The following is a 22,619-nucleotide window of genomic DNA, read 5'->3' on the forward strand; positions in this document are numbered from 1 at the left end:
GGGGCTGTGCGATGGGGTGGGAGAGGTGCACGTTGGCCACCAGGCGAGACTGACCGAGTTGGTGTGCACTGCTCTCTGCCTCAGTTTCCCTGTTTAGAGAGTGGGGCTCCTGTCTGCTCTCTCGTTTCATGGTGCTGCCCTAATGCACGGAGAGCATCCATCAGGAGCATGTGAAAGCCCTTTAATAGCGTGTGTTTATGGTTTATAGTCTAGAAGCTCTAGACTAATGGTCTTGAAACCCCTTTCAGCCAACAGTGAGCTGGGTGGTGCCGGTTGCAGACAAGATGCGATTTGACGAGATATTCCTGAAGACCGACCTGGACCTGGATGGCTACGTGAGTGGCCAGGAGGTGAAGGAGATCTTCATGCACTCGGGCCTCACCCAGAACCTTCTAGCACACATATGGTAAGGATGGGTAGCTGGACGTCTGCTCCCTCTGGGCCTCCCGTGTGGAGGTGATGGCCACAGGTGTCTCCGAGGGGCCCCGAGGAAATAAGCTTTGTGCTGAAGGAAGGGCGGGTGACCTTCAGGGCCTGGGGGTCAGGGCCTCCACCTCTGCCTGTCACTTAATCCTCAGCAGGCTGATCGGGGTGCCGAGTGAGGTACGAGTGTGAAGGCCCTTCCCCCGTATCCTGGGCATGTCAGCTCACTGCCTGTTTAGTCCCTCTGGAAAGCTGTGGGGCGATCTGCTTGAGTGTCTGGGGTGAGTTCTTGCTGGTTCTAGCAGGAGGCCCCGCCTTTGCCACAGCTAGTCAGGGTGCAGACGCATGGCCCTGCCCCTCTGGGGTGAGTGTGTGGTACGTCTCCAGGGACTCTAGCAAAGCCACCCTGGGCAGTGGGGGCTGTGGCCGCCTTCCCTAGGAGGCCTGTGAAGGTCAGCGACTCCACTGCCGTCAGGGGGGTGAGTGGTCAACAGGACTCTGGTCCCCAGCCATGGGGACTGCCCCACCCTCACTTTCCTTCAGGGTGAACCAGAGCAGTCTTCCCAGTGCTGGGATGGCTCCTTCTATAATTGGCCAGTGGTGAAAGTCACTTTCTAACTTTTGTCCTCAGGGCTTAGGGGGCTTCACTTGGGAGTCACAGGGAGGGAATTTCTGTATAATTCTGGAGAAGTGAACCTCTCCAAGCAAGAGCAGTGGCATTTTATTTTATTTTATTTTTTTCTTTTAATTAATTTTTTTTTAACGTTTATTTATTTTTGAGACAGAGAGAGACAGAGCATGAACAGGGGAGGGGCAGACAGAGAGGGAGACACAGAGTCAGAAACAGGCTCCAGGCTCCGAGCTGTCAGCCCAGAGCCTGACGCGGGGCTCGAACCCACGAACCGCGAGATCATGACCTGAGCCGAAGTCGGACGCTTAACCGACTGAGCCACCCAGGCGCCCTATTTTATTTTTTTAATAGAATTTATTGTTGAGTTAATTAACGTACAGTGTATACACTGTGCTCTTGATTTTGGGGGTAGATTCCCATGATTCAACACCCAGTGCTCATCCCAACAAGTGCCCTCGTCGATGCCCATCACCCATTTTCCCCTCTCTCGCGCCCTCCCATCAACCCTCAGTTTGTTCTCTGTATTTAAGAATCTCTTATGGGTTTGCCTCCTTCTCTGTTTAAAACCATTTTTCCCCCTTCCCTTCCCCCGTGATCCTCCATTCCACTAACGAGTGAGAACAGATGATGCCTGTCTTTCTCTGACTGACTTATTTCACTCAGCATAATACCCTCCAGTTCCATCCACGTTGCTGCAAATGGCCAGATTTCATTCTTTCTCATTGCCAAGTAGTATTCCATTGTATATATAAACCACATCTTCTTTATCCATTCATCAGTTGATGGACATTTGGGCTCTTTCCATGATTTGGCTATTGTTGATAGCGCTGCTATAAACGTTGGGGTAATGTGCCCCTATGAATCAGCACTCCTGTATCCTTTGGATAAGCGCCTAGTAGAAGAGCAGTGACAGCACGTTACTCAGTAGCTTGTGGAAATAGCTGCCCTTGGCAAGAATTCGTAGATGTCCACGTTGTGACGGGAGGCCCCGACCTGAGAGAACAGGCTCTCCCTTCGCAAGTGTGTGACACCCAGAGTCAGTCACCAAAACAGCTAGTGGAGGCCGACTGCTTCCGACAGGTCCGGGGCAGTCATTCTCGGCCCCTTCAGATCTGGCGTCCCCTTTTAGAAACCGATAAAATGCGTGTGCCCTTTATCGCCCTGAAGCGAACGTGCATGTGATTCAGAGGTAGCGATGCGGCGCCCCAGTCGTAGTATAGGGACAGTCCCTCCACCTGCCAGTGACGCCACAACGTGGAAGCAGCACGGTGAAATCACGAATACGCTCGGATTAAAAGAGGGAACGCATAAGCAGCAGAGGGGAAAGACAGAACGAGCAGGCTCTGGAATCACTGCTGGGAGAGTAAAAGGCCAGTCCGGGTTTGTCTGCGGGGGGCCAGGGGGAGCGCAGATAGCTCTCCCAGAGGGACGGCAGGGAGGAAACAAGGACAGAGCCAGAACACGCGTGTAGGCCTCCCCGGCTGGTGGCTGGCCGAGCACCCCGCCTGCAGGCCTCGGAGCCCACACTCCCTCAGAGACCGGGAGCAGGAGAGGGCTGGAGAGAAGAGGCCTCAGCCCAGGAGCAGCCGTGGGTGAGGCGAGGCGGCAGGACCGACGCTTACAGGCAGGATCCTCACACCTCGCCCTCAAACTGCGACAAAAATGAAGACGTTTGTAAACCAGCGCGTGTCAGCGATATTCAGTGGGGGTCTCCGTGCTCCCCGTGGCCCTGTGCGTTGGTGTTTGGGCCCGAGTCTGCTCACCACGCCCAGCTCCTTGGCTGCGAGTTAGAGAGGTGTCACTCTTCGGTCACGACTGCAGTGGGAAGTGAGACCGCCTGCGCAGTGGCCAGGGTGAGACAGTTTTGCAGATGCGGAGGCCTTGTCCTACTGCGTGAGGCTTTCCTTCCCGTAATGGCCAGCTCCTCCGTTACCGGGCTGATTGTGAAGCTTCTCCCCCACCCTGGCTCCGCGGGAGCTCCACGTGCCGCCCGTCTACCAGGATGCCCAAAGGCCACGTGAGCAGGGCCCCTTAGCAGCGAGGGGCCGTCCGGTGCAGCACGGCCGCGGGTGGCCATCCAGGCCCTAGCTCCTCGTGACGACGACCCAAAACGCTGCTGCTGTCATCCCCGTTGAAAACCAGCAGCTCAGGCTGCTCAGATAACCCAGGGCTGCGGGAACTTGCTGAAGATCCAAGGGTGCACGCTCGGGCCCAGCTTTCACTTCCACCAGAGCGGCTCCGTACCGGACCCTCACTGTCTTCCACACACACACCATAAAGAGCCGGTTGCGTTCCTGGTAATTGTTGATGAGGCCTTCCCAAAGGCCCACCACCTCGGACTGTGGGGTGGGGTTCGGTGGTTCTCCAGCCAGGTGGGGCCCCCCTTCTTGTGCTGACGGCCCCTCCTTCACCAGCCGTAGGGCCGGATGCCTGGGTGGCCGGTGGCGGGACTGCGGTCCTCGAGAGGGATGTTCAACAGAAAAGGAGTCGCTGCTGTGCCCCGCTGTTTGTGTTGTCACTGTTCGTTTTTTAAATGGAGAGGTTCTGTGATTTGTACTTCCCAGGCGGGGCTGAATTCTTGTCTGATGTCTAATTAGCATCCCGCCTTCTCCCAGGGCCCTGGCTGATACGAGGCAAACGGGGAAGTTAAGTAAAGACCAATTCGCATTAGCTATGTACTTCATTCAGCAGAAGGTCAGTAAAGGCATCGACCCCCCTCAGGTCCTCTCACCGGACATGGTCCCGCCCTCGGAGAGAGGCACTCCCATCCAGGTGAGTACCCCTGGCCACATCCCTGTCATGCTCCTGTGGCTTCCCGCAGCCTGCCACCAGGTGGCGGCAGTGGCCCATGTGAGCAGGCCAGTGCCCTGCTGTTGTAGCCTGCCTTCTCGTGGCCTGGCCTTCACCAGGGGCTGGGGGTGGGGCTGGGGGCCACTGGCATAGTTATCCAGCTGGGTTCTGGCACTTTTGCCACTTGCCCTAGTGAATTGGAGATTGTATCCCTCATACTAGCACCTGCTGGGTGGTGAGGTCAGCTTGTCAAAAAAAAATTTTTTTTTTAAAGTTTTATTTTTAAGTAATCTCTACATCCAGTTCAGGGCTTGAACTCACAGCCCCGAGATCAAGAGTCACAGGCTACATCGACTGAGGGAGGCAGGCAACCCTCAGCTTGTCAATTTTTTTTTTTTTTAATTTTTTAATGTTTATTTATTTTTGAGATGGAGACAGCACGAGTGTGGGGGGGGGGGGCGGGAGGCAGAGAAAGAGGGAGACACAGAATCCGAAACAGGCTCCATGCTCCGAGCTGTCAGCACAGAGCCCGACGCCGGGCTCGAACCCACAAACCGTGAGATCATGACCTGAGCCGAAGTCAGACGCTTCACCGACTGAGCCACCCAGGCGCCCCATCAGCTTGTCAAGTTTTAACCCTGTGTCTGAATTTGCTTCCAGGATGGTTCAAGTTCTCTTGGATCAGGGGAATTCACTGGTGTGAAGGAACTTGATGATATCAGTCAAGAGATTGCCCAGTTACAGAGGTGTGTTAAAGCTCCTTCCCCTCGGAATCTGGCCCTTACACAGGCCCTATCCCAGCTTGTTACCACAAGTACCACAGGCTTGTGAGGCACACAGGTCGGCCGTCAACAAGTTCATGCAGCAGAAGCAAAGCAGGGCACATTCCCCCGAGTTCCTGAATTGACTTAATGAGCTCGAGTGATGACATCCTCAGTTGGAGTCAGTCTGGGCTGTGGAATCTCAGGCAGGTTGTTGCTAGGTAGCCATAGGCCCTGCCCCCTGCCCTTAGGATGGGCCTTGTTCCCCCTCAGCATGTAGAACGGCTGAGCCTCCGAGGGCAAGTTAATGGCTCAGGACCGACAGCTAAACTGAGGAAGGCTTTGTGTCCAGGTCTCTGGCTCCTCTGTGCCTGCTGCCTCAGTCTCCCCACCTGTAAACAAGGGCTTTGGATGGGGTGTCTGTCCTCTCAAATCTGGCATAAAGAGATGCTTCCTCTTCAAAGCAGCATTCTCCCACCAGTTAGTTCTAGGAGAGGGAGGAGGGCCCAGGAAGCACCTGGCCCTCCATGGGCACAGTCAGCAGGGAGCGTTGAACCCTCCTCGCCCCGGACACCGCTCTGACTTCCTTTTCCCTCTGCTTGAGGGGCTCGAGTGGTCTCATGGGGAGCAGTGCCTCCTCGTAGCCACGGACTCGCTGATGGGGGAGGGGATGATGTAGAGGGCACGATCCCTGAGGGTCATTCCTAGGAACCAGCTGAGTTGGGTTCCGTGGGTATGGACGGAATTGGGTGTTGAGAAGTCGGCGTGGAGAGAATACACCATGGCTGTAGTCCTGCTATCACTCATCTGTGCTTTTCCTGAATTCTTTTTCTGTGCCCAGAGAGAAATACTCCCTGGAACAGGACATTAGGGAAAAGGAAGAGGCAATCAGACAGAAAACCAACGAAGTACAGGTAAGAACAGCCTCACCCTGGGCAGATGGTCTTGTCCTGTGCGGGGGGGGGGGGGGGGGGGGGGGGGGGGCAAGGGGAAGGTAGCCCCGCCCTTGCACTTCTGAGTGAGGTTTCTACCTTTCTTATAACCATAGACAGGGGTTTTTTCTTCCTTTTCTTTTCTTTTCTTTTCTTTTCTTTTCTTTTCTTTTCTTTTCTTTTCTTTTCTTTTCTTTTCTTTTCTCTCTCTCTCTCTCTCTCTCTCTCTTTTCCATTGAGCTATATAATTCACATAACATAAAATTTGCTACTTTAGAACAAGTAGTTCATTGGTTTTTCGCATGTTTGGTGTGTTCCTTAGCTGTCCCCTCTGTCTAGTTCCAGAACATTTCCATCACCCCCAAAGAAACCCCATGACGTGTAGTCCTCACACTCTATTGCCACTGCCCTCCCCACTCCCCACCCCGGCAACTACTGATCTGCTTTGTGTCTCCATGGACATACCTGCTCTGGACATTCAACGTGAGGCCTTTTGTGTCTGGCTTTTTTCACTCGAGTCTCAGTTTCTGAGGCTCAGACAGTGGCTGCTAACCTGTTCTCAGACAGTCCCGCCTCCTGGAGCGTCTCCTAGCAGGTGGTGGTGACACAGAGACTGGGGGCCTGGCTGCCTGGGCTCAGACCCAGTTCTCTGTAGCTGTGTGACCTTGGGCAAGTTACTGAACATCTCTGGGTCTTGTACTGCATTGGTTACGAGCGTTCTGCTTTCCTGAGTTGTGGGGCTGGGAAACGAAGTCTGGCACCTGCTCAGGGCTCACTCGGGCCGCTTCCTGCTCTTCTCCATCATTTGAGCAGAGGGGAGTCTGCACCAGGAGCAAAGCCATCAGCACTGGGCAGCTACACTGTTGAAGAGACCTGGGTCCCCACGGTCTCCAGTCTGGGTGGATAGAGAAAGCCCTGTCACTGTGGGGACACTAGAGGTGGCTGTGGCGCCCTGTGGGTGAGGCCGAGTCATGTCGCAGGGACCGGCGTCCTCTGCTTGAGGACTCTGAGTGTTCTGAGCTCCGAGCTGTGGCCGGAGAGGAGCCTGGCTAAGTGGTCAGGACCCCAGCTCCGCCGTGTCTCACCTGAGTGACCTGGGCAGGTAGCTCGGCCTCCTGTCCTCCATCACCTCAGCTGGCCACGAGGCTCAGCGCGCGGGCTGCTCACGGAGCCGAGAGCAGTGGCTGGCTGCCGGGTGCGCTGCGAGAGTGGCCGGTTCTCTCTGGATCACCTCCTAGGGCGTGAACCCGAGCCGGGGGAAGTAAGTACCATCTGACTCAGTTGGGCTCTCAGGGTGCTGGAGGGCGCGTTCCGCTGATCTGTGGGAAGTGCTGTCCGTCCTAGCTGTGGTCTGCGGGTGAGGTGGGGTGGGTGTGCCCACCCTGCGTCCGGACACTCATCAGTGCCTGCCGTGCAGTATCCAGACCCTTCTTTTCTGGCTTCTCACTCTGTGCACGTTGGCTGTGAGGACTAGGCCGTAGGTGGTCTCCTGGAACGTTTTGGATTGGAAAGCAGGGACTGGCCTGCCTCTGATATGAAGGGTTTTTTGCTCAAATGAGCTTCTTCAGCTACAAGACCACCTTGTAAGCAAAGTGACTTTATTTCTCTGAATGTATGTACTTTCATCGTGTCATTTTATTCTCCCTCACATCTCTGATTTCCGCCCGTGTCCTAGAACTGATCCCCCAGACGTAGAGCCCACGCCCCGCCTCCATCATCTGTGTCACTTCACTCCATCTTTTTAGTCCTTTGGTGGAGCCGGCCTCGTCTTCCCTCCCGCCCGGGCCTGGGTGACACAGATGTGTGGCTGGTTCTGCCTTCCTATCGCGTCTGGGTTGCCATGAACATGCTTTGGTTTGCATTATGGTCCTGAGGATCCGGGTGCTATAATGTCCTGTCGCTACCAAGGAAACCATCATGAGGTCTCTGGCGCCTGCTCCAGGTGATTCTGAGGAAGAAGTCGGGCCTGTGCAGAGACTTGTTCTGACATCCGGAGGCGCTGTCCTCTGTGGTCTGTGGCAGGTGCGGCCAGGCTGCCTGGAGCCCTGGCTGGTGGGCTCCTGCAGCCTTGGAGGTGCCGGGGTCCTTGTCTGCCCCGACAGCCCCCCAGAGCTGGGAGGGAGCCCTAAGCCAGCCAGACTGGCTGTTCTGTGGGGGCGTCGTCCGTAAGCAGGCCGGGCTGGGGCCCTGCTGTAGTGCTTGATGGCACAGACAGAATACTACGTATTTTTTGAAAGTTCCCCTGTGAAAACCAGGTTTGGTTGGGGTTCCTGCCACCTGTCCCCAGATGGGTCTGGCCGTGCCGGCTACCACAGTCTGTGGGTCAGGGCCCCGCATGGAGTGCGAGTCCTTTGTCCTCAGGCTACTTAAGCAGCAGAAGCTTCAGCCCCCACGGCTCTGTTCCCATTGTGCCCTTTCCCTGTCCTCCCGGAGTCTTTCACCTCTATTTCCATCGCTGTCCTTCTGGCAAGCACCCGTAGTGTCTGCCTGGTTTTTCCTTCCTTCTCTCCTTCCTTCTTTCCTCCCTCCCTCCCTCCCTCCCTCCCTCCCTCCCTCCCTTCCTTCCTTCCTTCCTTCCTTCCTTCCTTCCTTCCTTCCTTCCTTCCTTCCTTCCTTCCTTCTGCCAAAATCAAGAGCTGGACGCTTAACCGACTACACCACCCAAGTGCCCCAAGCATCTTTTCATGTGCTTATTGGCCATCTGTGTATCTTTTGAATAGACATTTCTATTCAGACCCTTTGACCATTATTAAGTTTTTTTTTTTTTTTTTGTCTTTTGATAGCTGAGTTGTAAGAGTTCTTTATATTTTCTGGGTAAAATTTCTTCATCAGATACATGATTTGCAAAAATTGTGGGTTGTCTTTTTACTTTCTTGATAGTGTCCTTTGAAACACAAAAGCTTTAAATTTTGGTAAAGTCCAGTTTATTCCTTTTTTTTTTTTTTTCTGCTCTTGCTTTTAATGTCATATTTAAGAACTCATTGTCAAATTCAGGGTCACAAAGATTTTACCCCATGTTTTCTTCTTTATTTATTTATTTCTTAAACGTTTATTTATATTTGAGAGAGAGAGAGTGCGAGCAGGGGAGGGGCAGAGAGAGGGGGAGACACAGAATCCAAAGCAGGCTCCAGGCTCTGAGCCATCAGCACAGAGCCGTATGTGGGGCTGGAACTCACGAATGAAGAGATGGTGACCTGAGCCGAAGTCGGATGCTTAACTGACTGAGCCACTTAGGCGCCCCTACCTTATGTTTTCTTCTAAGACTTTATCGTTTTACCTCCTACATTCAGATCTTTGGTCTGTTTTGAGCTAATTTTGGTATATGGTGTGAGGTAGGGATCCAACTTTATTCTTTTGCATGTGGAGATCCAGTTGTCCCAGCACCATTTGTTGAAGAAACTGTTCTTTCCCTGTTGAACAAATGCCTGGCACCCTTGTCGACTGTCACTTGGCCATCGATGTGTGGCTTTATTTCTGGACTCTGTTGTATCCCATTGTTCCACATGCATTTCTCTTTAGGTCAGTACTACGCTGTCTTGGTGACTATAGCTTTGTATAGGCATATGTCATTTTATTGTGCTTTACAGATTCTGTGTGTTTTGTTTTGTTTTTCTTTTACAAATTGAAGGTTTGTGGCAACTCTCCGTCAAGTGAATTTATTGGCACCATTTTCCCAGTAGCATTTGCTCACTTTGTGTCTCTGTGTCCCATTTTGGTAATTCTCGCAATCTTTCAATGTTTTTCGTTATTATTATATTTGTTATGGTGATCTGTGTTCAGAGATTACAACTCCCTGAAAGCTCAGGTGATGATTAGCATTTTTTAATAATAAAATATTTTTTAATTAAGGTGTGTACATTGTTTTTTAGACATAACACCATTGCACACTTAAACTGTGGTGTAGTGTAAACATAACTTTTGCATGTACTTGGGAACTCAAAAATTCATTTGACTCACTCTATTGCAACACGTGCTATATTGCAGTGATTTGGAACCAGACCCACAATATATCTGAGGTATGTCTGTAGTAAGTTTTGAAACTGAAAAATAGAAGTTCTCCAACTTTTTTCCTTCTCCTTCGAGATTGTTTTGGCATTTCCAAATCCCTTGCATTTCCTTATGAATTTTGGCCTCAGCTTGTCCGTTTCTGTGCAGGAGCCAGCTGGGGATTCCAGGGGGGTTTGAATTAAGTCTGCAGGTTCTCTGGGTTGTTTCTTTGTTCTCTTTGCTCAGACACCTCCCACATTCTGACCCCAGCTCCCATCCTGACCATGAGCTGGGTCTTCGTCCCCGTTGGGCTCTTGGATTCCCCCTCCTTCGTTACAGAATGAGGCTCAGATTCCTTGATGTTTCAGGCCACCACAGCAGGCCCGGCCCTCTTCCCTGCTCTGTGTCCTCTTCCTCCGTCACTTGTTGTTCCCTCAGATGTGGCAAACCTGTGTCTGGGACTCCCTACCACCATCCTCTTCCCTTCCCCAGACTTGAACACTGAAGTTCCGCTTCTTGAATTCAAGGCCAAGGGCAGGGAGACTGGGGAAGAGAGGGCCTAGCTCCCCAGCATAGCTCAGAGGTGTGTTTTGGCTGTCTAGAGTGGCGAGAGCCATGACATTTTCATCCTCAAGGCAGAGAGGAGGCCCTGTGCCTGCTTTGGGTTTTCTCCTAAAATGGCACCAGCAAAGCCCCAGCCGGCCCGGCCCTGGGGATCGGCCTCACCATCCCCGTCCTCTCTTACCCCCAAAGGTCCCCTCAAATCTTTCCCTTGCTTTGATTCTCACGGCCACCATCTCCTCGTGGCCCAGGTCCCCTCCCTGCTCCTTTTGTTGGTCTGTCAGAGATGTCGTCAGTTAGCTCCCGCGAGGCCTTCCAGAAAGGTCGCGTGCGTGTTCTTTCCTTCCTGTTGGCACGAACGCCAGAATGCAGCATACACATGTGCTTGGCCACGGGCTTCACATTGTAACTCGAGTATGAGGTGCAGCTTCCTTTAGGGTACAAGCACGCCGTTAAGTTGTGAGCCAGGCCCGCCTGGTGGGAATTTACTTGGTTCCCAGGTTTTGCTCCCACAGACTGCATGTTTTCACGTGCACCATACACCCCCAGGATGCTCTTCCTCGGGGTGTCCTGGTCGGGTCTGAGGGTACCTTTACTGGTCGTCTGGGTAGATACTGCCGATTTGGAGCAACGTCAACAGCGGAGAATCATCCTGTCCCACGCTCATACTTGAACGTCCTGCGGGGGCTTCCTGCGTGGCCCTGCTTCCTTTTGCTGGAGCTGGAGCCCCACACCCCCTTCCCCACTTCCGTGCAGTGTCAGTCTGGTCTCCCTGTGCCCCCACCCCCCGCCCCGAGTCCACCCAGCAGCACCCGTACATTCTGTCGGTTCTGTTCCTCCCAGTTTGTTTGTGTTTGGGTGATGCTTCTCCCCTCCCCACCCTTGACCACATGTCACCGGATAGCTCTTCTTGGTGGGACCCAGCTACTCTCCCAGACCCTGGCCACTCTTAGGCCATCAGTAAATATTTGCCAAGGGACTTAGAGGTCATGCCACGGCCACCAACTGAGATGCACACATTTACAGCAAGTGTGCACCGGATGCCTGCTGAGCACAGGCTGACGGGCAGGGGCCAGTCTCGTAGGACATCCAGGGGGCTCTAGCCCAGGCTGAGACTGCTGTCTTGGACATGCTTCCCACCCCCCATGCTCAAGTACATTGACGCAACTCTTCCCTAGGAATTGCAAAATGACTTAGACCGGGAAACGAGCAGTTTGCAAGAGCTGGAAGCTCAGAAGCAGGACGCCCAAGACCGCCTCGACGAAATGGATCAGCAGAAGGCCAAGCTCCGAGACATGCTGAGCGACGTCAGGCAGAAGTGCCAGGACGAGACTCAGATGGTGAGTCTCACGCCCAGCATGGCAGGGGGGCTTCCTGTGGGCTTCTTTGGGCTCACGACGACCTGGAAACACAAGGCTGAGGCGTCCTACTGGTTTAATCGAGTTGTGGACATACCATCTGAAAAACCGTCCAGGCATCTGTGACCTGACCTCAGTCTCACCCACCAAGTCATACAGTGAACGGCCTTGGTCCCCACTAAACTCACCCTGGCTGGTGCCTCACAGCACCCCGGGGCCAGCATGCTCCTCCTCCGCCCCTGCCACCGTCTGGTGTCTTCACTGCTCATTATAAACCGGGGAGGCTGCAAGCTCAGCAGATTGAAAGCCCTCATCTCCTCCTCTGAGGCCTTGCACGGGGATGTTTAGCCCCTGGGAGACAGGTAGACTGCCTTTGCTTATCCCAGGCCTCAAAATTGACTTATCCCAAAATTGACTTTCTGTCAGTTCATGGGCATTTGCACGTCTGCCTTGTTTCCTTCTGTTCTGCGAGTGGAGAGAGGGCCCTGGAAGGAAGCCCAGGTGTCCGGCCATCAGGCTGGTATCTGCCTCACTGGGTCCGCTTGTTCCAATGATGTGAATTAAGACTCCTCCTTTTGTCATATTTCATCTCATTTCAGATTTCCTCGTTGAAGACCCAAATCCAGTCTCAGGAATCTGACCTCAAGTCCCAGGAAGACGACCTGAACCGGGCCAAATCGGAGCTGAACCGATTGCAGCAGGAAGAAACCCAGCTGGAGCAGAGCATTCAGGCCGGGAAAGTTCAGCTGGAAACCATCATCAAGTCCCTGAAATCGACGCAGGACGAAATCAACCAGGTATCTCCCTGAGGGTGGGGCCTTGCCTCTGCTGGTGGCGGGGGGTCTTCTGGGGCCTTCTTGGCGAGTGGAGCAGCTGCGGTGAGCTGTCACGTCGGGGTGTGTGACCAGCCTGCACAGAGGCCACTTGTTACCTTGGCTCTCACCCAGCCCGTTTATGTCAGACTCTCTTCTTAGAAGCTGTTGTCCTGGCCTGGAGGTCAAGCACCCAGCGTCCCGCAGCGTGTGCTCCGGCATCACGTTGACTTTGGCCTGCGGGCTGTTTGCTGTGCCTCACCTGGGCGCACGCCCTCTTTGGGGAATGGGCAGGGTCTGTGTGAGGACTTCAGTGGCTCCTTTGGAGAGAGTCTTGGGTATAGAAATGCCCTCCCCAGCACGGTTCTCAGACCAGCGAGAGGGACAGAGTCTGAGACGTTTTCCGGCACCTCTCTGTCCCTGTGCGATCTGAGGACTGGTACATTGCTGAGGCCCCACCCTGTGATGAGCGTCACCCCACGTGGGGCCCTGTTCCAGTTCTGCAGTCTGTCTGGGCACCCCATCCTTATCCTGCTTTGGTGTGAAGGCCCTGGGGCCTGTAGCCGCTGCTCGCCAGCAGAGGGCGGGCTTCCCTCCCGCTCCCCTGTATGTAACAGCCCAAGGCCTCCTTGCCGGCCCTTGGGTGTCCCATCGGTAGACGGGCGTGATGCTTACCCTTGGCACTATTACAGTGGCCAGCTGTGCTTCCTCTCTTGACCGACTCGATCCCTTGCTCTTTTTGCCATGTTGCAGACAATAGTTGATCGCAAACACGTACGCGGGATTTCATTCCCTGTGTTGTGTTTCATTGTTTCTTAGATCTGAGATTATTTTAGGTCTTTTCCATCTGAGCAATTGGAGTTTGTGTAACATAGAAAGGATCCAAGCCATGCGCGTATGTTAGTAATAATAGTGATGTTCACTGTCATGTATTAACGCCCACCCTTCCAGATGCTACAGGAGGTGTTTTACCCATCGCTTCCTGTGGTCCTTTTTGGAGAAGAGCTAACAGAGAGGTTAGGTCACTCGCCAGAGGTCACACAGTGTCTCACACAGGATGAGACAGTTAAGATAACATTCCTGGTCTGTCTGACTTCATAGATTGTCCTCCTTTCCCTGGCCTCACATCCCTGTCCAGGACAAGGAGCAGTGGACAGGGTGATAAAACCCCATAAAGGGGAAATGTTTACTATCACTTGGAACAGATCGTGAATGTGGATTTTTACCAATTTCAGTTCTTTTCAGAATTGACAGATGTTTGTTTGAACACAGGCCTCTCTCAGGGGTCAGGGATATAAACAGGCCTCATGGGGCAGCAACAAGGACCTCGTGGCTTACAAGTCGTGTCACTTGGGATCCTCTACTGTGTAGGCGAGTAATTCAGTTCCCCATGTGAATGGAGTTGGACAATAGGGTTGGACGTTAGGAGAAAAAAAATATCTCTCCTGACACCTTTCCCCTAAACCCCATGTGATGTCAGCAATCTTTGTCGTGTAGGCAAGAAGCAAGCTGTCCCAGCTGCATGAAAGCCACCAAGAAGCCCACAGGACCCTGGAGCAGTATGACGAGGTGCTCGACGGGGCCCACGGCGCCAGCCTGACCAACTTAGCCGACCTGAGCGAAGCCATCTCCCTGACAGAGAGGGGCGGTTTTGGAGCCATGGTAAAGGTTGAATAAGCATATTGCAGTCCTGGGATTAGGTCCCACGTTGGGATCAGAGAACGCCCTGCCTGCTGGATCCGGCACTCGCCAGCCTTGATTTTGTCCAAATGCAGGGTGTTTCTTGTTTTCGCTGCCGCTTTGCATGTCCACACAGGCCCCGCAGCCTGGGGTACGTGGCTGTGCGCGATCCTTGCTTCCAGGACGAAGCCAAGGATAGGCCTGAATCCTTTGTAAGACCAGTTTTTAAAGATATTTGTCTTCGGTGAGCCAGCCACCCAAAGTCAGAGGGCTTTCCCAAACTTAACCAAAAGTGGATCAGGCTCACACATGTGAAACCCTACATCCTACTAGTTGGGGGCGGAGGGCGGGGCATGGGAGAAATGTGTGTGTGTGTCCGTGTTCCCACAAGGAGCACCTTGAAAACCAAATGTATTTGTGAAGATCAAGACAAATGACAGCCCTTTGAGGCACTGCTGTTTGCCCTGTGAACTGGCCCCTCTCCTGCACTTTGGGGTGTGCTGAAATCCTGGGCTCTTATGACCCCGGGGGCCTTGATCAAGTCCCAGGGTGCTGTGGACTCGGGCTGCTGACGTCCAGCCGGTGTCCCTTTTTCCCCATATCATCACGTCCCCTTTTTCCTGCCAGCGCCCGCCCTTGTGGCTGAGCCCCAGTGTGTGCCATTTCCGCTTTAGCCTGGCCGATGACAACATCTTTGTGCTCCTGACAGAGCCGATGGAATGCTCTTGGTCTCGGTGGTTTCACTGTGCTCTGCTCCCAAAGCCTTTTGACCTCTCACCCCATGTTGCTGCCCCCTCGTCCGGGGCCGCTCCTCTGAATTGTCTTGCTCCTGGCCCTGGGCTTCGTGGATTCCTTCTTCTTCCTGTAGTCACACAGCTTCTCTCTCTTTCTCTCTCTCTCTCTCTGTCTCTCTGTCTCTCTGTCTTTCTCAACTCGAGTCTTGGCTCTTCACGTTCATTTCTTGACCTGTTTCTTTCCTCAGTAGCCAAGTAGTCAGTCCTAAGAATATATGGGGAAGCTTATACCTCCTTCCCCGAATCGCTTAGAAGATGCTGTTGGTGTCCTCATCTGTCTCCTGTCTTGGGCCCTCACTGCCTCCCTCTGCCGCTCACAGATTCCTTTTCCTCACGGAATTGTAAACGGGTGAATTCCGTATCTGCTCTTGAGCCCACCGTCAGCTTGATTGTCCGAGTTCAGACTACGACTGTCCACTCTTCGTTCGCTGGGAGAGACAGAATTGCCCGCTTGGCTGGCTGGCCGCTCAGTGTGTGCATTTCAGCTTCATGACCCTGACTTTACTTTTCCCGTCTGTCACTGGCCCCCTCGCACAGCTTTCCGCTTGCCCTCCTTCATCTTGGTTTGTGGAACAGCTTAAACCCTTTTGCAGGTTCGAATAAGATTGGTTTCCTGGATAAAAAGTTGGCAGTTTGCAAGTGGCCAGTGATTTTCCCTCCCCCCGCCCCCCACAGATTTTTCATCTTTTCCTCATTTCTGTTCATCTTGTGAGCGGGGCAAAGTTTACATGATAGGCAATTCATTCTGGAATGTCGATGTCAGATATGTTACATAGCAACTTGCAACCGGTGTCTGAAAAACTATATTTATCTTGTTGTACAAATACAGTTTTTAAAGCATTTTTCGGTTTGTTTCCTTTTCTTAATAAACACTTTGAAGAGGGCTTTTTGTTTACTCTTGAATGTTTCGAGACTGCTTCAGAGAGCAATTAGTTCTCTTTGAGGTGGGTGACAGTGAGGGGTTTAGTTCCCTGAGAATACTGTAACCAAAGAGGGGCATCCAGAAGTTTCTACGGCTGGGCAGGTCTACTGAAGTCACTAACTTTAGTTTTCAGCTCATACCGTGTTACTTTGTCCCAAAGACTGAGGCTTCTTAAAGCCAGATTTATTTCTTGTCTCTCATCCGACGATGATACTGGCCTCTGGCTCTTGAAGGCAGCGCTCAACCAACCTGTCTAGTAGGAAAAGGCAATAAATCATCCCCGACTTCAGCCTCGCCAAGACCTTATCATGAAAGATTGGTTTGTCATCTCATCCAGCCCCACTGGTGTGCTGGAACCATTTTTATTGACTTTCCAGAGCTGATTATTAAATAGGAATTTTGTAACCTGATTGTTTAACTTTTGGTGACTTGAATTCAGCCACAGTGGGAGTATTTGCACCATGGGAATTGACAGGACGAAGCTGCCAATCAGGGCCTTCCCCCCCCCCCCCCCCAGAGAGCTGGTTCACCAGCACACCACTGCCCAACCCCTAGCTAAAGGGAAGGAGAGTCACAGAAACTCCTTTCAGAGTTGTTACATCTGTTTCTTAAGAAGTGCAGAACTCAGGACTAGTTACTGAACTCCACGTTCAAGATATTTTACCTCTGCTAAGGGACCTGTCATTTACCCCAGTGCTCGTCTGCCACACCCGTGTCTCCCAAGTGGCAGGTGGCTCAGTTCTCATTGATAGGTGGTCAGTGGCTGGTGGAGTTTATGACATCTCTGTACCAGGGGAAGCCTAATTTTCTGCTCTGAATCCGTGAAATGGACTCAGAACCACCGGTGGTTACCTCACGTGTGTGGATCCTGCTGGGGTCTTTTTAGGCTTCTCCTTGGAAGGGGAGGGAGCGATTGCTACCTTAGGCAAATAATTGCACCTGAGAAAGAGATCACAGACCTGGCTTTCAGTTCGGGGGGCTCACAGCCAAAGCGTCTAGAGTCACAGCCTCTTCTCTGCCATCGTCCACTGTTAGTTGGCAGGCTTCCAAGTGATGATTGAAAACATCGAAAAAAAAACCCAAAAAAACACCAACTTGTAAATCAGTGCTAATTTCTAACTAAATAGAAGCTTTCGTTCTGAGACCAAGCTGTCATTCTTAATGTGCTGCTGTATCCAGGACATCATCTCTCTTCTTCTGGGGTGAGATCCATTCCTTCACCCAGGGTGCAGCGTGAGAGGGTGATTTTCCGTCTTGGCTGCCCGGCTTCTTTAGATCAGGACACCCCATCCTACTTATCTGTGTGTGAGAGGCCCGTCGGACGTCTGTCGGGCGACTGCAGCTCGCATGTTTGCACTGTGACGTCCTTACGGAGCCGCCCGCTTCCGCGGTATTTGTGGTACTTCCTTGCCTAAGAACCCGCTTGGTCTTCCCGCCTTGGGGAGGGAGACCTGTGGCTGGAGGCTCCAGGTAATCTTCCCCAGGTAAGAAAAATCATCCTGTGTTCATCAGAGGACAGGGTGTTTGTCGTCCTTCAGGAGCCTGTGGCTTCCCGTTGGCCCAGGGCCTCCGGGAGCCATCCCGCTTTCCGAAGTCAAGCAGCACAGAGTGCTGGGGGCCTTGTCTGGAATCTTCCTCTGGCACCTTTGACGTCATGGCCCTGTGACCGTTGTCTGTATTTTTACGGAAGCCCCAGCTCTTTAATCATTTGGCTTTGGTCGGTTGGAATAATGGATGTTTGCCAGCCCCACGGGTGCCGACACACCTGCCGGGTTCAGTGAGGATGTTGTGCTTTTTCATATCACAGTGAAACCTTCGTGTTTTCACTGAGGGTGTGTCTTCATTAACCAAAATACACTCACTGTTTCTAAACGGAGTGGGCCTTGTTCCCGTGTAGGTTGTACCCCCTCACCCCCCAACACACACACATCGGGGCCATTTTCCACTATAAAAAAGTGCTCTTCAAAAGCAAATCGTCTTTTCTTCCGGCTTAAACGTGCTTGTTTGTTTCTAGAAATAAGCACCTTAAAACAAAATGCAAAGTGTTATATATGCTCTAGTAGTTCCAACTGCATAAGCAGCTCATTTCCTCCCAAGATGCAAATAGCCAGCGTGTTTCTTGGTGTGGGGACAGCATTTTCAAACATGCCCACTTAGCTATACGTTCTATGAGGAAAAGATGGTTGAGGGAGGCCACACTTTTGAATGAGGCCCAGGCTGTGGTTCTTGACTGGCTTGTTACGTTTTCCTTTGGACACTTCCAAAGATACCACTCTCTTCTGACTTTGTAATATCTTATTTTTGATTTCTAATTGTGATAAAACGCACAGAACATAAAATCGTTCATCTTAACCATGCCTGAGTATATTCATGTGCAACTAGGCCCCAGAACGTTTTTCTGCTCACTAACCACTGACTCCCCAGTCCCTGGAGCCCACTGTTTTACTTTCTGTCTCTGCAAACCTGACTCCTCTGGGGACCTCCTCTAAAGTGAGATCACACAGTACTTGTCTTTTCGTGACTGGCTTGTTTCACTGAGCATCACGTCCTCAAGGCTGAACAATACTCCTGTGTATTTACCTACTGCATTCAGTGTATCTGTCCATCCATTGGTGGTGGTTTACATGACTGCCTTCCACTCAATGTTTAAATAAACTTTTAGTTCGCAAGAGTGGCGGATTTACAGAAAAACATAACAGGTGGTACAGAAAGTTCCCACATGCCCCACACTCTGCTTCCCCTGTCATTAGCACCTTATCCTGTACATTTGTCACTGAATGAACTAGTGCTGACACGTTATGAAATGATGTCCATATTTCTTCAACGATTTTCTCAAAATGTTTATTCATTTTTGAGAGTGAGTATGGGGAGGGGCAGAGAGAGAAGGGGACAGAAGATCCGAAGAGGTCTCTGTGCTGAGTAGAGAGCCCAATGTGGGGCTCGAACTCACAAACGATGAGATCATGATCTGAGCCAGAAGTCGGACGCTGAACCGACTGAGCCACCCAGGTGCCCCACTTCAATGATTTTTTTAGTCATTCTCCGTAGGGTCCCACTGCTTGAAGGAGAAACATGCAGGTTGGGTATGGAATTCTGTACTTTGCTTTAAATTTGAAATAATAAAGTTCCTGTCCTGTCTCTTCACAAAATTACAGGACGATCCTTTCAAAAATAAAGCCTTGTTATTTAGCAACAATGCCCAAGAATTGCATCCGGATCCTTTCCAGACCGAAGACCCCTTCAAATCCGACCCATTTAAAGGAGCTGATCCCTTCAAAGGTATCTCTCTCGGTGCCCACTTAGTCATTGAAGGGCTGTTTACTTTGTGCCTGTTAGAGTTGTGCAATGACCAGAGTGGTTGGCCAGTAGCACCTTCTGGAATGGAGGGGGAAGGGAGTTCTTTGAGCCCCGTGGGTCACCAGAGCGTTGCACCTCGGCCTGGTCCACTGCGGAACTGAGGTGTTAGAGTTGGGAGGGAAGAGGTGAGCTCCCAGCTTGCAGCAAGGTGCCCATGTTCACGGGCAGCTGGCTCCTCCCTCGACCTCTGCTCGCTTTGGTTCCCATCCTCCTGTCGGGGTGGTAAGTTCTCCCTCGCTGCCCTGGTGGGATGGATAAGATAACCAGAGGTAGTCGTGATCGTGAGACTCCCCAGTGAGCGACAAGTCCCCACATAAATCTAAGGTCTCGATGTGACACATTTGCCCAGAGCCCCACATGAGTCCAGAATAACTAAGAAGGCTTCTAGAGATACATGTTCCTCACTGTGGTCCTTCAGAGCAAGGTAGCATTTCCAGGAAGGTTATCTGTACGTCCCTGAGCAAATGTACGGAGAGGGCGAGGCGTGGAGAGGGCAGAGGGGAGCGCCTTTCCGGCATCACGTGTGGAATCGAAGCACCACAGGACCCAAGCGACACCGGGCGGCTCTGGAAGCTCAGATGTGTGGAGCTCGTCCTCACACTGGGGCTGGCCGTGGGTCGGGCCCTGTGTTGTCCTGGCTGGGGGAGGTGAGAGGGACAGTGAGGTACAAGAGGGTAGCATGGCGGAGAGAGAGCGAGCGGTGAATTCTGGCTCGTTCCACATTTCCCCCCGCTGCAGCCCCGTGTCGAGCAGCCGGTGGTGCCTCATTTCGTCCTGAACCCCCCAGCTGGGAACAGCCGCCTCGGCCAGTCGCTGCTCCTCCTTGGATATGCCAGGGTCATTTCTACGGTAGAGCTAAACATTCCTCTCTCCTCCAATCTAGGTGACCCGTTCCAGAATGACCCCTTCGCAGAACAACAGACCGCTTCAGCAGGTAAAAGCCTTTGTGGGAGAGGCTTTTTGGTTTTTCATGGGCTGGTCCTCACCCTTATTTATCTACTACTTTCTTTTTCTTTTTTTTTGCTAAGGTGAAATTCGTAGAACACAAAAGTCATCATTTTTAAAGTGACAATTCAGTGGCATTCGGTACATTCTTAATGTACAACCACCACCTGTGTGTAGTTCTAGAACGTTTCCGTCCCCTAAAAGGAAACCTTATCCCCATGAGCAGTCACGCCCTCCTCCCCCAGCCCCAGGCAACCACCAATCTGCTGTTTATCTTTAGATTTACCTGTGTTTTCATTATTAAAGTCAGCTTTGTCGGGAGGTGTAATTTATACACAGCAAAATTCACCAATTTTAAGTGTATAATTAGATGAGTTTTGATAAATGAGTTTTGAGTTAGGTGACAACATTTCCATCGTCCCAGAAGGTTCTCTTCTGCCTCCTACCCCCCATCCCCGGGTCCCTAGCAATCACTGATCTGCTTTCTGTCATTATGGTTTTTACCTTTTCTAGAATCTCATATAAAGGGCATTCAGTCAGCTACGCACTCTTTTATGTTTGGGTTCTTTCACTAAGCGCAGTGTTGTTTATTCATGGGGCATGTTTTTCTTCACTTTCCAAAACACCTTCTAGATCCATTTGGAGGGGATCCTTTCAAAGAAAGCGACCCGTTCCGTGGCTCTGCACCTGACGACTTCTTTAAGAAACAGACAAAGAATGACCCATTTACCTCAGACCCGTTCACGAAAAACCCTTCCTTACCCTCAAAGGTGAGTGTCACCTGGGAGGCCTAGGTGCTGCCCGTGTGTGCCCTTGGCGCACACGAAAGTGGCCCTTCCTTATCCCCCGCCCACCCCCGGGCCGAGTCCGGGGCTCCCAACACGCGGACTGAGCTCGTGAAGCCTGACACGTGTGTGCGTAGGCCGTGAGCGCCACACGGTTCTCCGGGAGCTGGGCCGCGGGCATGTCCTCCTCCTGGAAGGTGAGGTGACTAGTCCCTGTGAGGCTTGTCCCATGAATCAGGGGTCACGTTCAGAGGTGCACTGAGCCCGCGTCAGGATGGGTTGGGCCTCGAATAGCTCTCTTTTCTCTGTTCCTTCCTGTGCCCCTGTCACTTCAGCTCAGGCCCACTGGCTGGCTTCTCTGTTCTGTCGCCTGCCCCCACTGCAACCCCGTCTCCCAACAAAAATGAAACCAAACAAAGCATCACACGTTCCACATGACCACCCTGCCATCTTCCTGGCAGCACTTAGTGTGTGAGGCACTCACGTGCCCCTCTCCACCCCCAGCATCTGGCGGACCGTGTGTTTTGCAGTGTTAGGCCCAACACACTGCATTAAATGGCTGTCGGCTAGGATTTGAAAAGCAAAACAGTGACTCTGATTGAACAGAGAATTCTCATGTCTAGGGGAGGGCGGCTTATAGCCTCTTTCATGTTCTGGGCTGTATCTCTTCCAAAGCCCTACACGTGCCCTGTCTGTCCCTCTAGACCCAGAGTTTCTTGAAGGCCAGGATTGGCTTGTAACGTTTCCGTCTGTGAGACCTGTCGCGGGGACCCCCTTTCATTCTTGGTATTGAGCTGTGTGTGATGTGTGTTCTCACTCTCTGTGGATCAATTTTGTTGAGCTTGTCCATCAACCAGCTTTTGGTTATGTTAATTTCCTCTCCTGTTTGTTTCTATTTCACTGATTTCTGCTTTTTATTATTTCCTTCCTCCTCTTTTGGGTTAGTACTTTGCTCTTCCATTTCTAACATCTGAAGATTAAACCTCAGGTCACTGATCTTAGACCGTTTTTTCTAATATAAGTGTTTTCAAACTACACATTTTGCCCTGAGCACTGCTTAGCCACATTCCACACATTTTGATACGTTCTATCTTTACTGCCTTTTGTTTGTGGTATGTTCGAGTTTCCCTTGCGATATCTCTGTTGAACCATGTATTATTTAAAATACTGTTTTGTTTCCAGATACTTGGTTTTTTTTTTTTCTTTTACGTGTCTTATAATATTGATTTCTAATTAAATATGCTCCTAGGGAACATGTTTTGTATTTTTTGCGGTCCTTTTAAATTTATTTATATTTATTTTACGGTTTGCATTGGTGTCCACACTGTATAATTGAGAAGAATGTTTATCTATGGTTGTCGGGTTCTATAAATGCGAATTACATCAGTGTGGTTGATAGTACTGTTCAGATCATTTGTGTCTTTACTGTTTTTTGTTTGTTTGTTGTTTGTTTTATAGCTTTCCCAATTGCTGAGAGAGGAATGTTAAAAATCTGTGATTGTGGAATTGTCTATAGCCCCGTTAATTCAGTCAAGTTTTGCTTCATGTATTTTGAAGCTCTGTCTGGTGCCTACACATTTCTGCTGGTTGTATCACCGTGATGCAGTGACCCTTTTATCATTATAAAAGCTTTCTTTCTTCCTCTGGTGACACCTTTGTCTTGAGATCTGTTCTATCTATTAAAATAGTTGCCTCATCCTCCTTATGCTTACTCTTTGTACGCTATATCTTTTTTCATCCATTTACTTTCAGTAAATGGGTTTCTATATATGAAGGGTCTTTTAGAGCGAGCATGTAGTTGGGGCTGCTGGTCAATCCAGTCTGGAAATCTCTGCCTTCGAAATGGAGTATTTAGACCATTAACATTTAATTCAGTTATTG

The 22,619-nt window shown here is 51.4% G+C and overlaps 1 protein-coding gene across 12 annotated transcripts in view; it reads left to right on the forward strand.

The window, feature by feature from the left end:
- The window catches only part of EPS15L1 (epidermal growth factor receptor pathway substrate 15 like 1), a 97,109-nt gene that overhangs the window by 44,909 nt on the left and 29,581 nt on the right, over positions 1-22,619 (forward strand). For all 12 annotated transcript variants that reach the window (XM_058727584.1, XM_058727587.1, XM_058727592.1 and 9 more), the window contains 10 exons: positions 249-406; positions 3,670-3,826; positions 4,505-4,590; positions 5,447-5,519; positions 11,264-11,425; positions 12,043-12,240; positions 13,753-13,917; positions 18,807-18,930; positions 19,892-19,942; positions 20,587-20,723. In XM_058727584.1, the coding sequence (XP_058583567.1) occupies positions 249-406; positions 3,670-3,826; positions 4,505-4,590; positions 5,447-5,519; positions 11,264-11,425; positions 12,043-12,240; positions 13,753-13,917; positions 18,807-18,930; positions 19,892-19,942; positions 20,587-20,723 (1,311 nt within the window). The remainder of the gene's footprint in view (positions 1-248; positions 407-3,669; positions 3,827-4,504; positions 4,591-5,446; positions 5,520-11,263; positions 11,426-12,042; positions 12,241-13,752; positions 13,918-18,806; positions 18,931-19,891; positions 19,943-20,586; positions 20,724-22,619) is intronic.

Source organism: Neofelis nebulosa, chromosome 4, assembly GCF_028018385.1.
Source record: "Neofelis nebulosa isolate mNeoNeb1 chromosome 4, mNeoNeb1.pri, whole genome shotgun sequence".
NCBI classification, from domain to species: domain Eukaryota; kingdom Metazoa; phylum Chordata; class Mammalia; order Carnivora; family Felidae; genus Neofelis; species Neofelis nebulosa.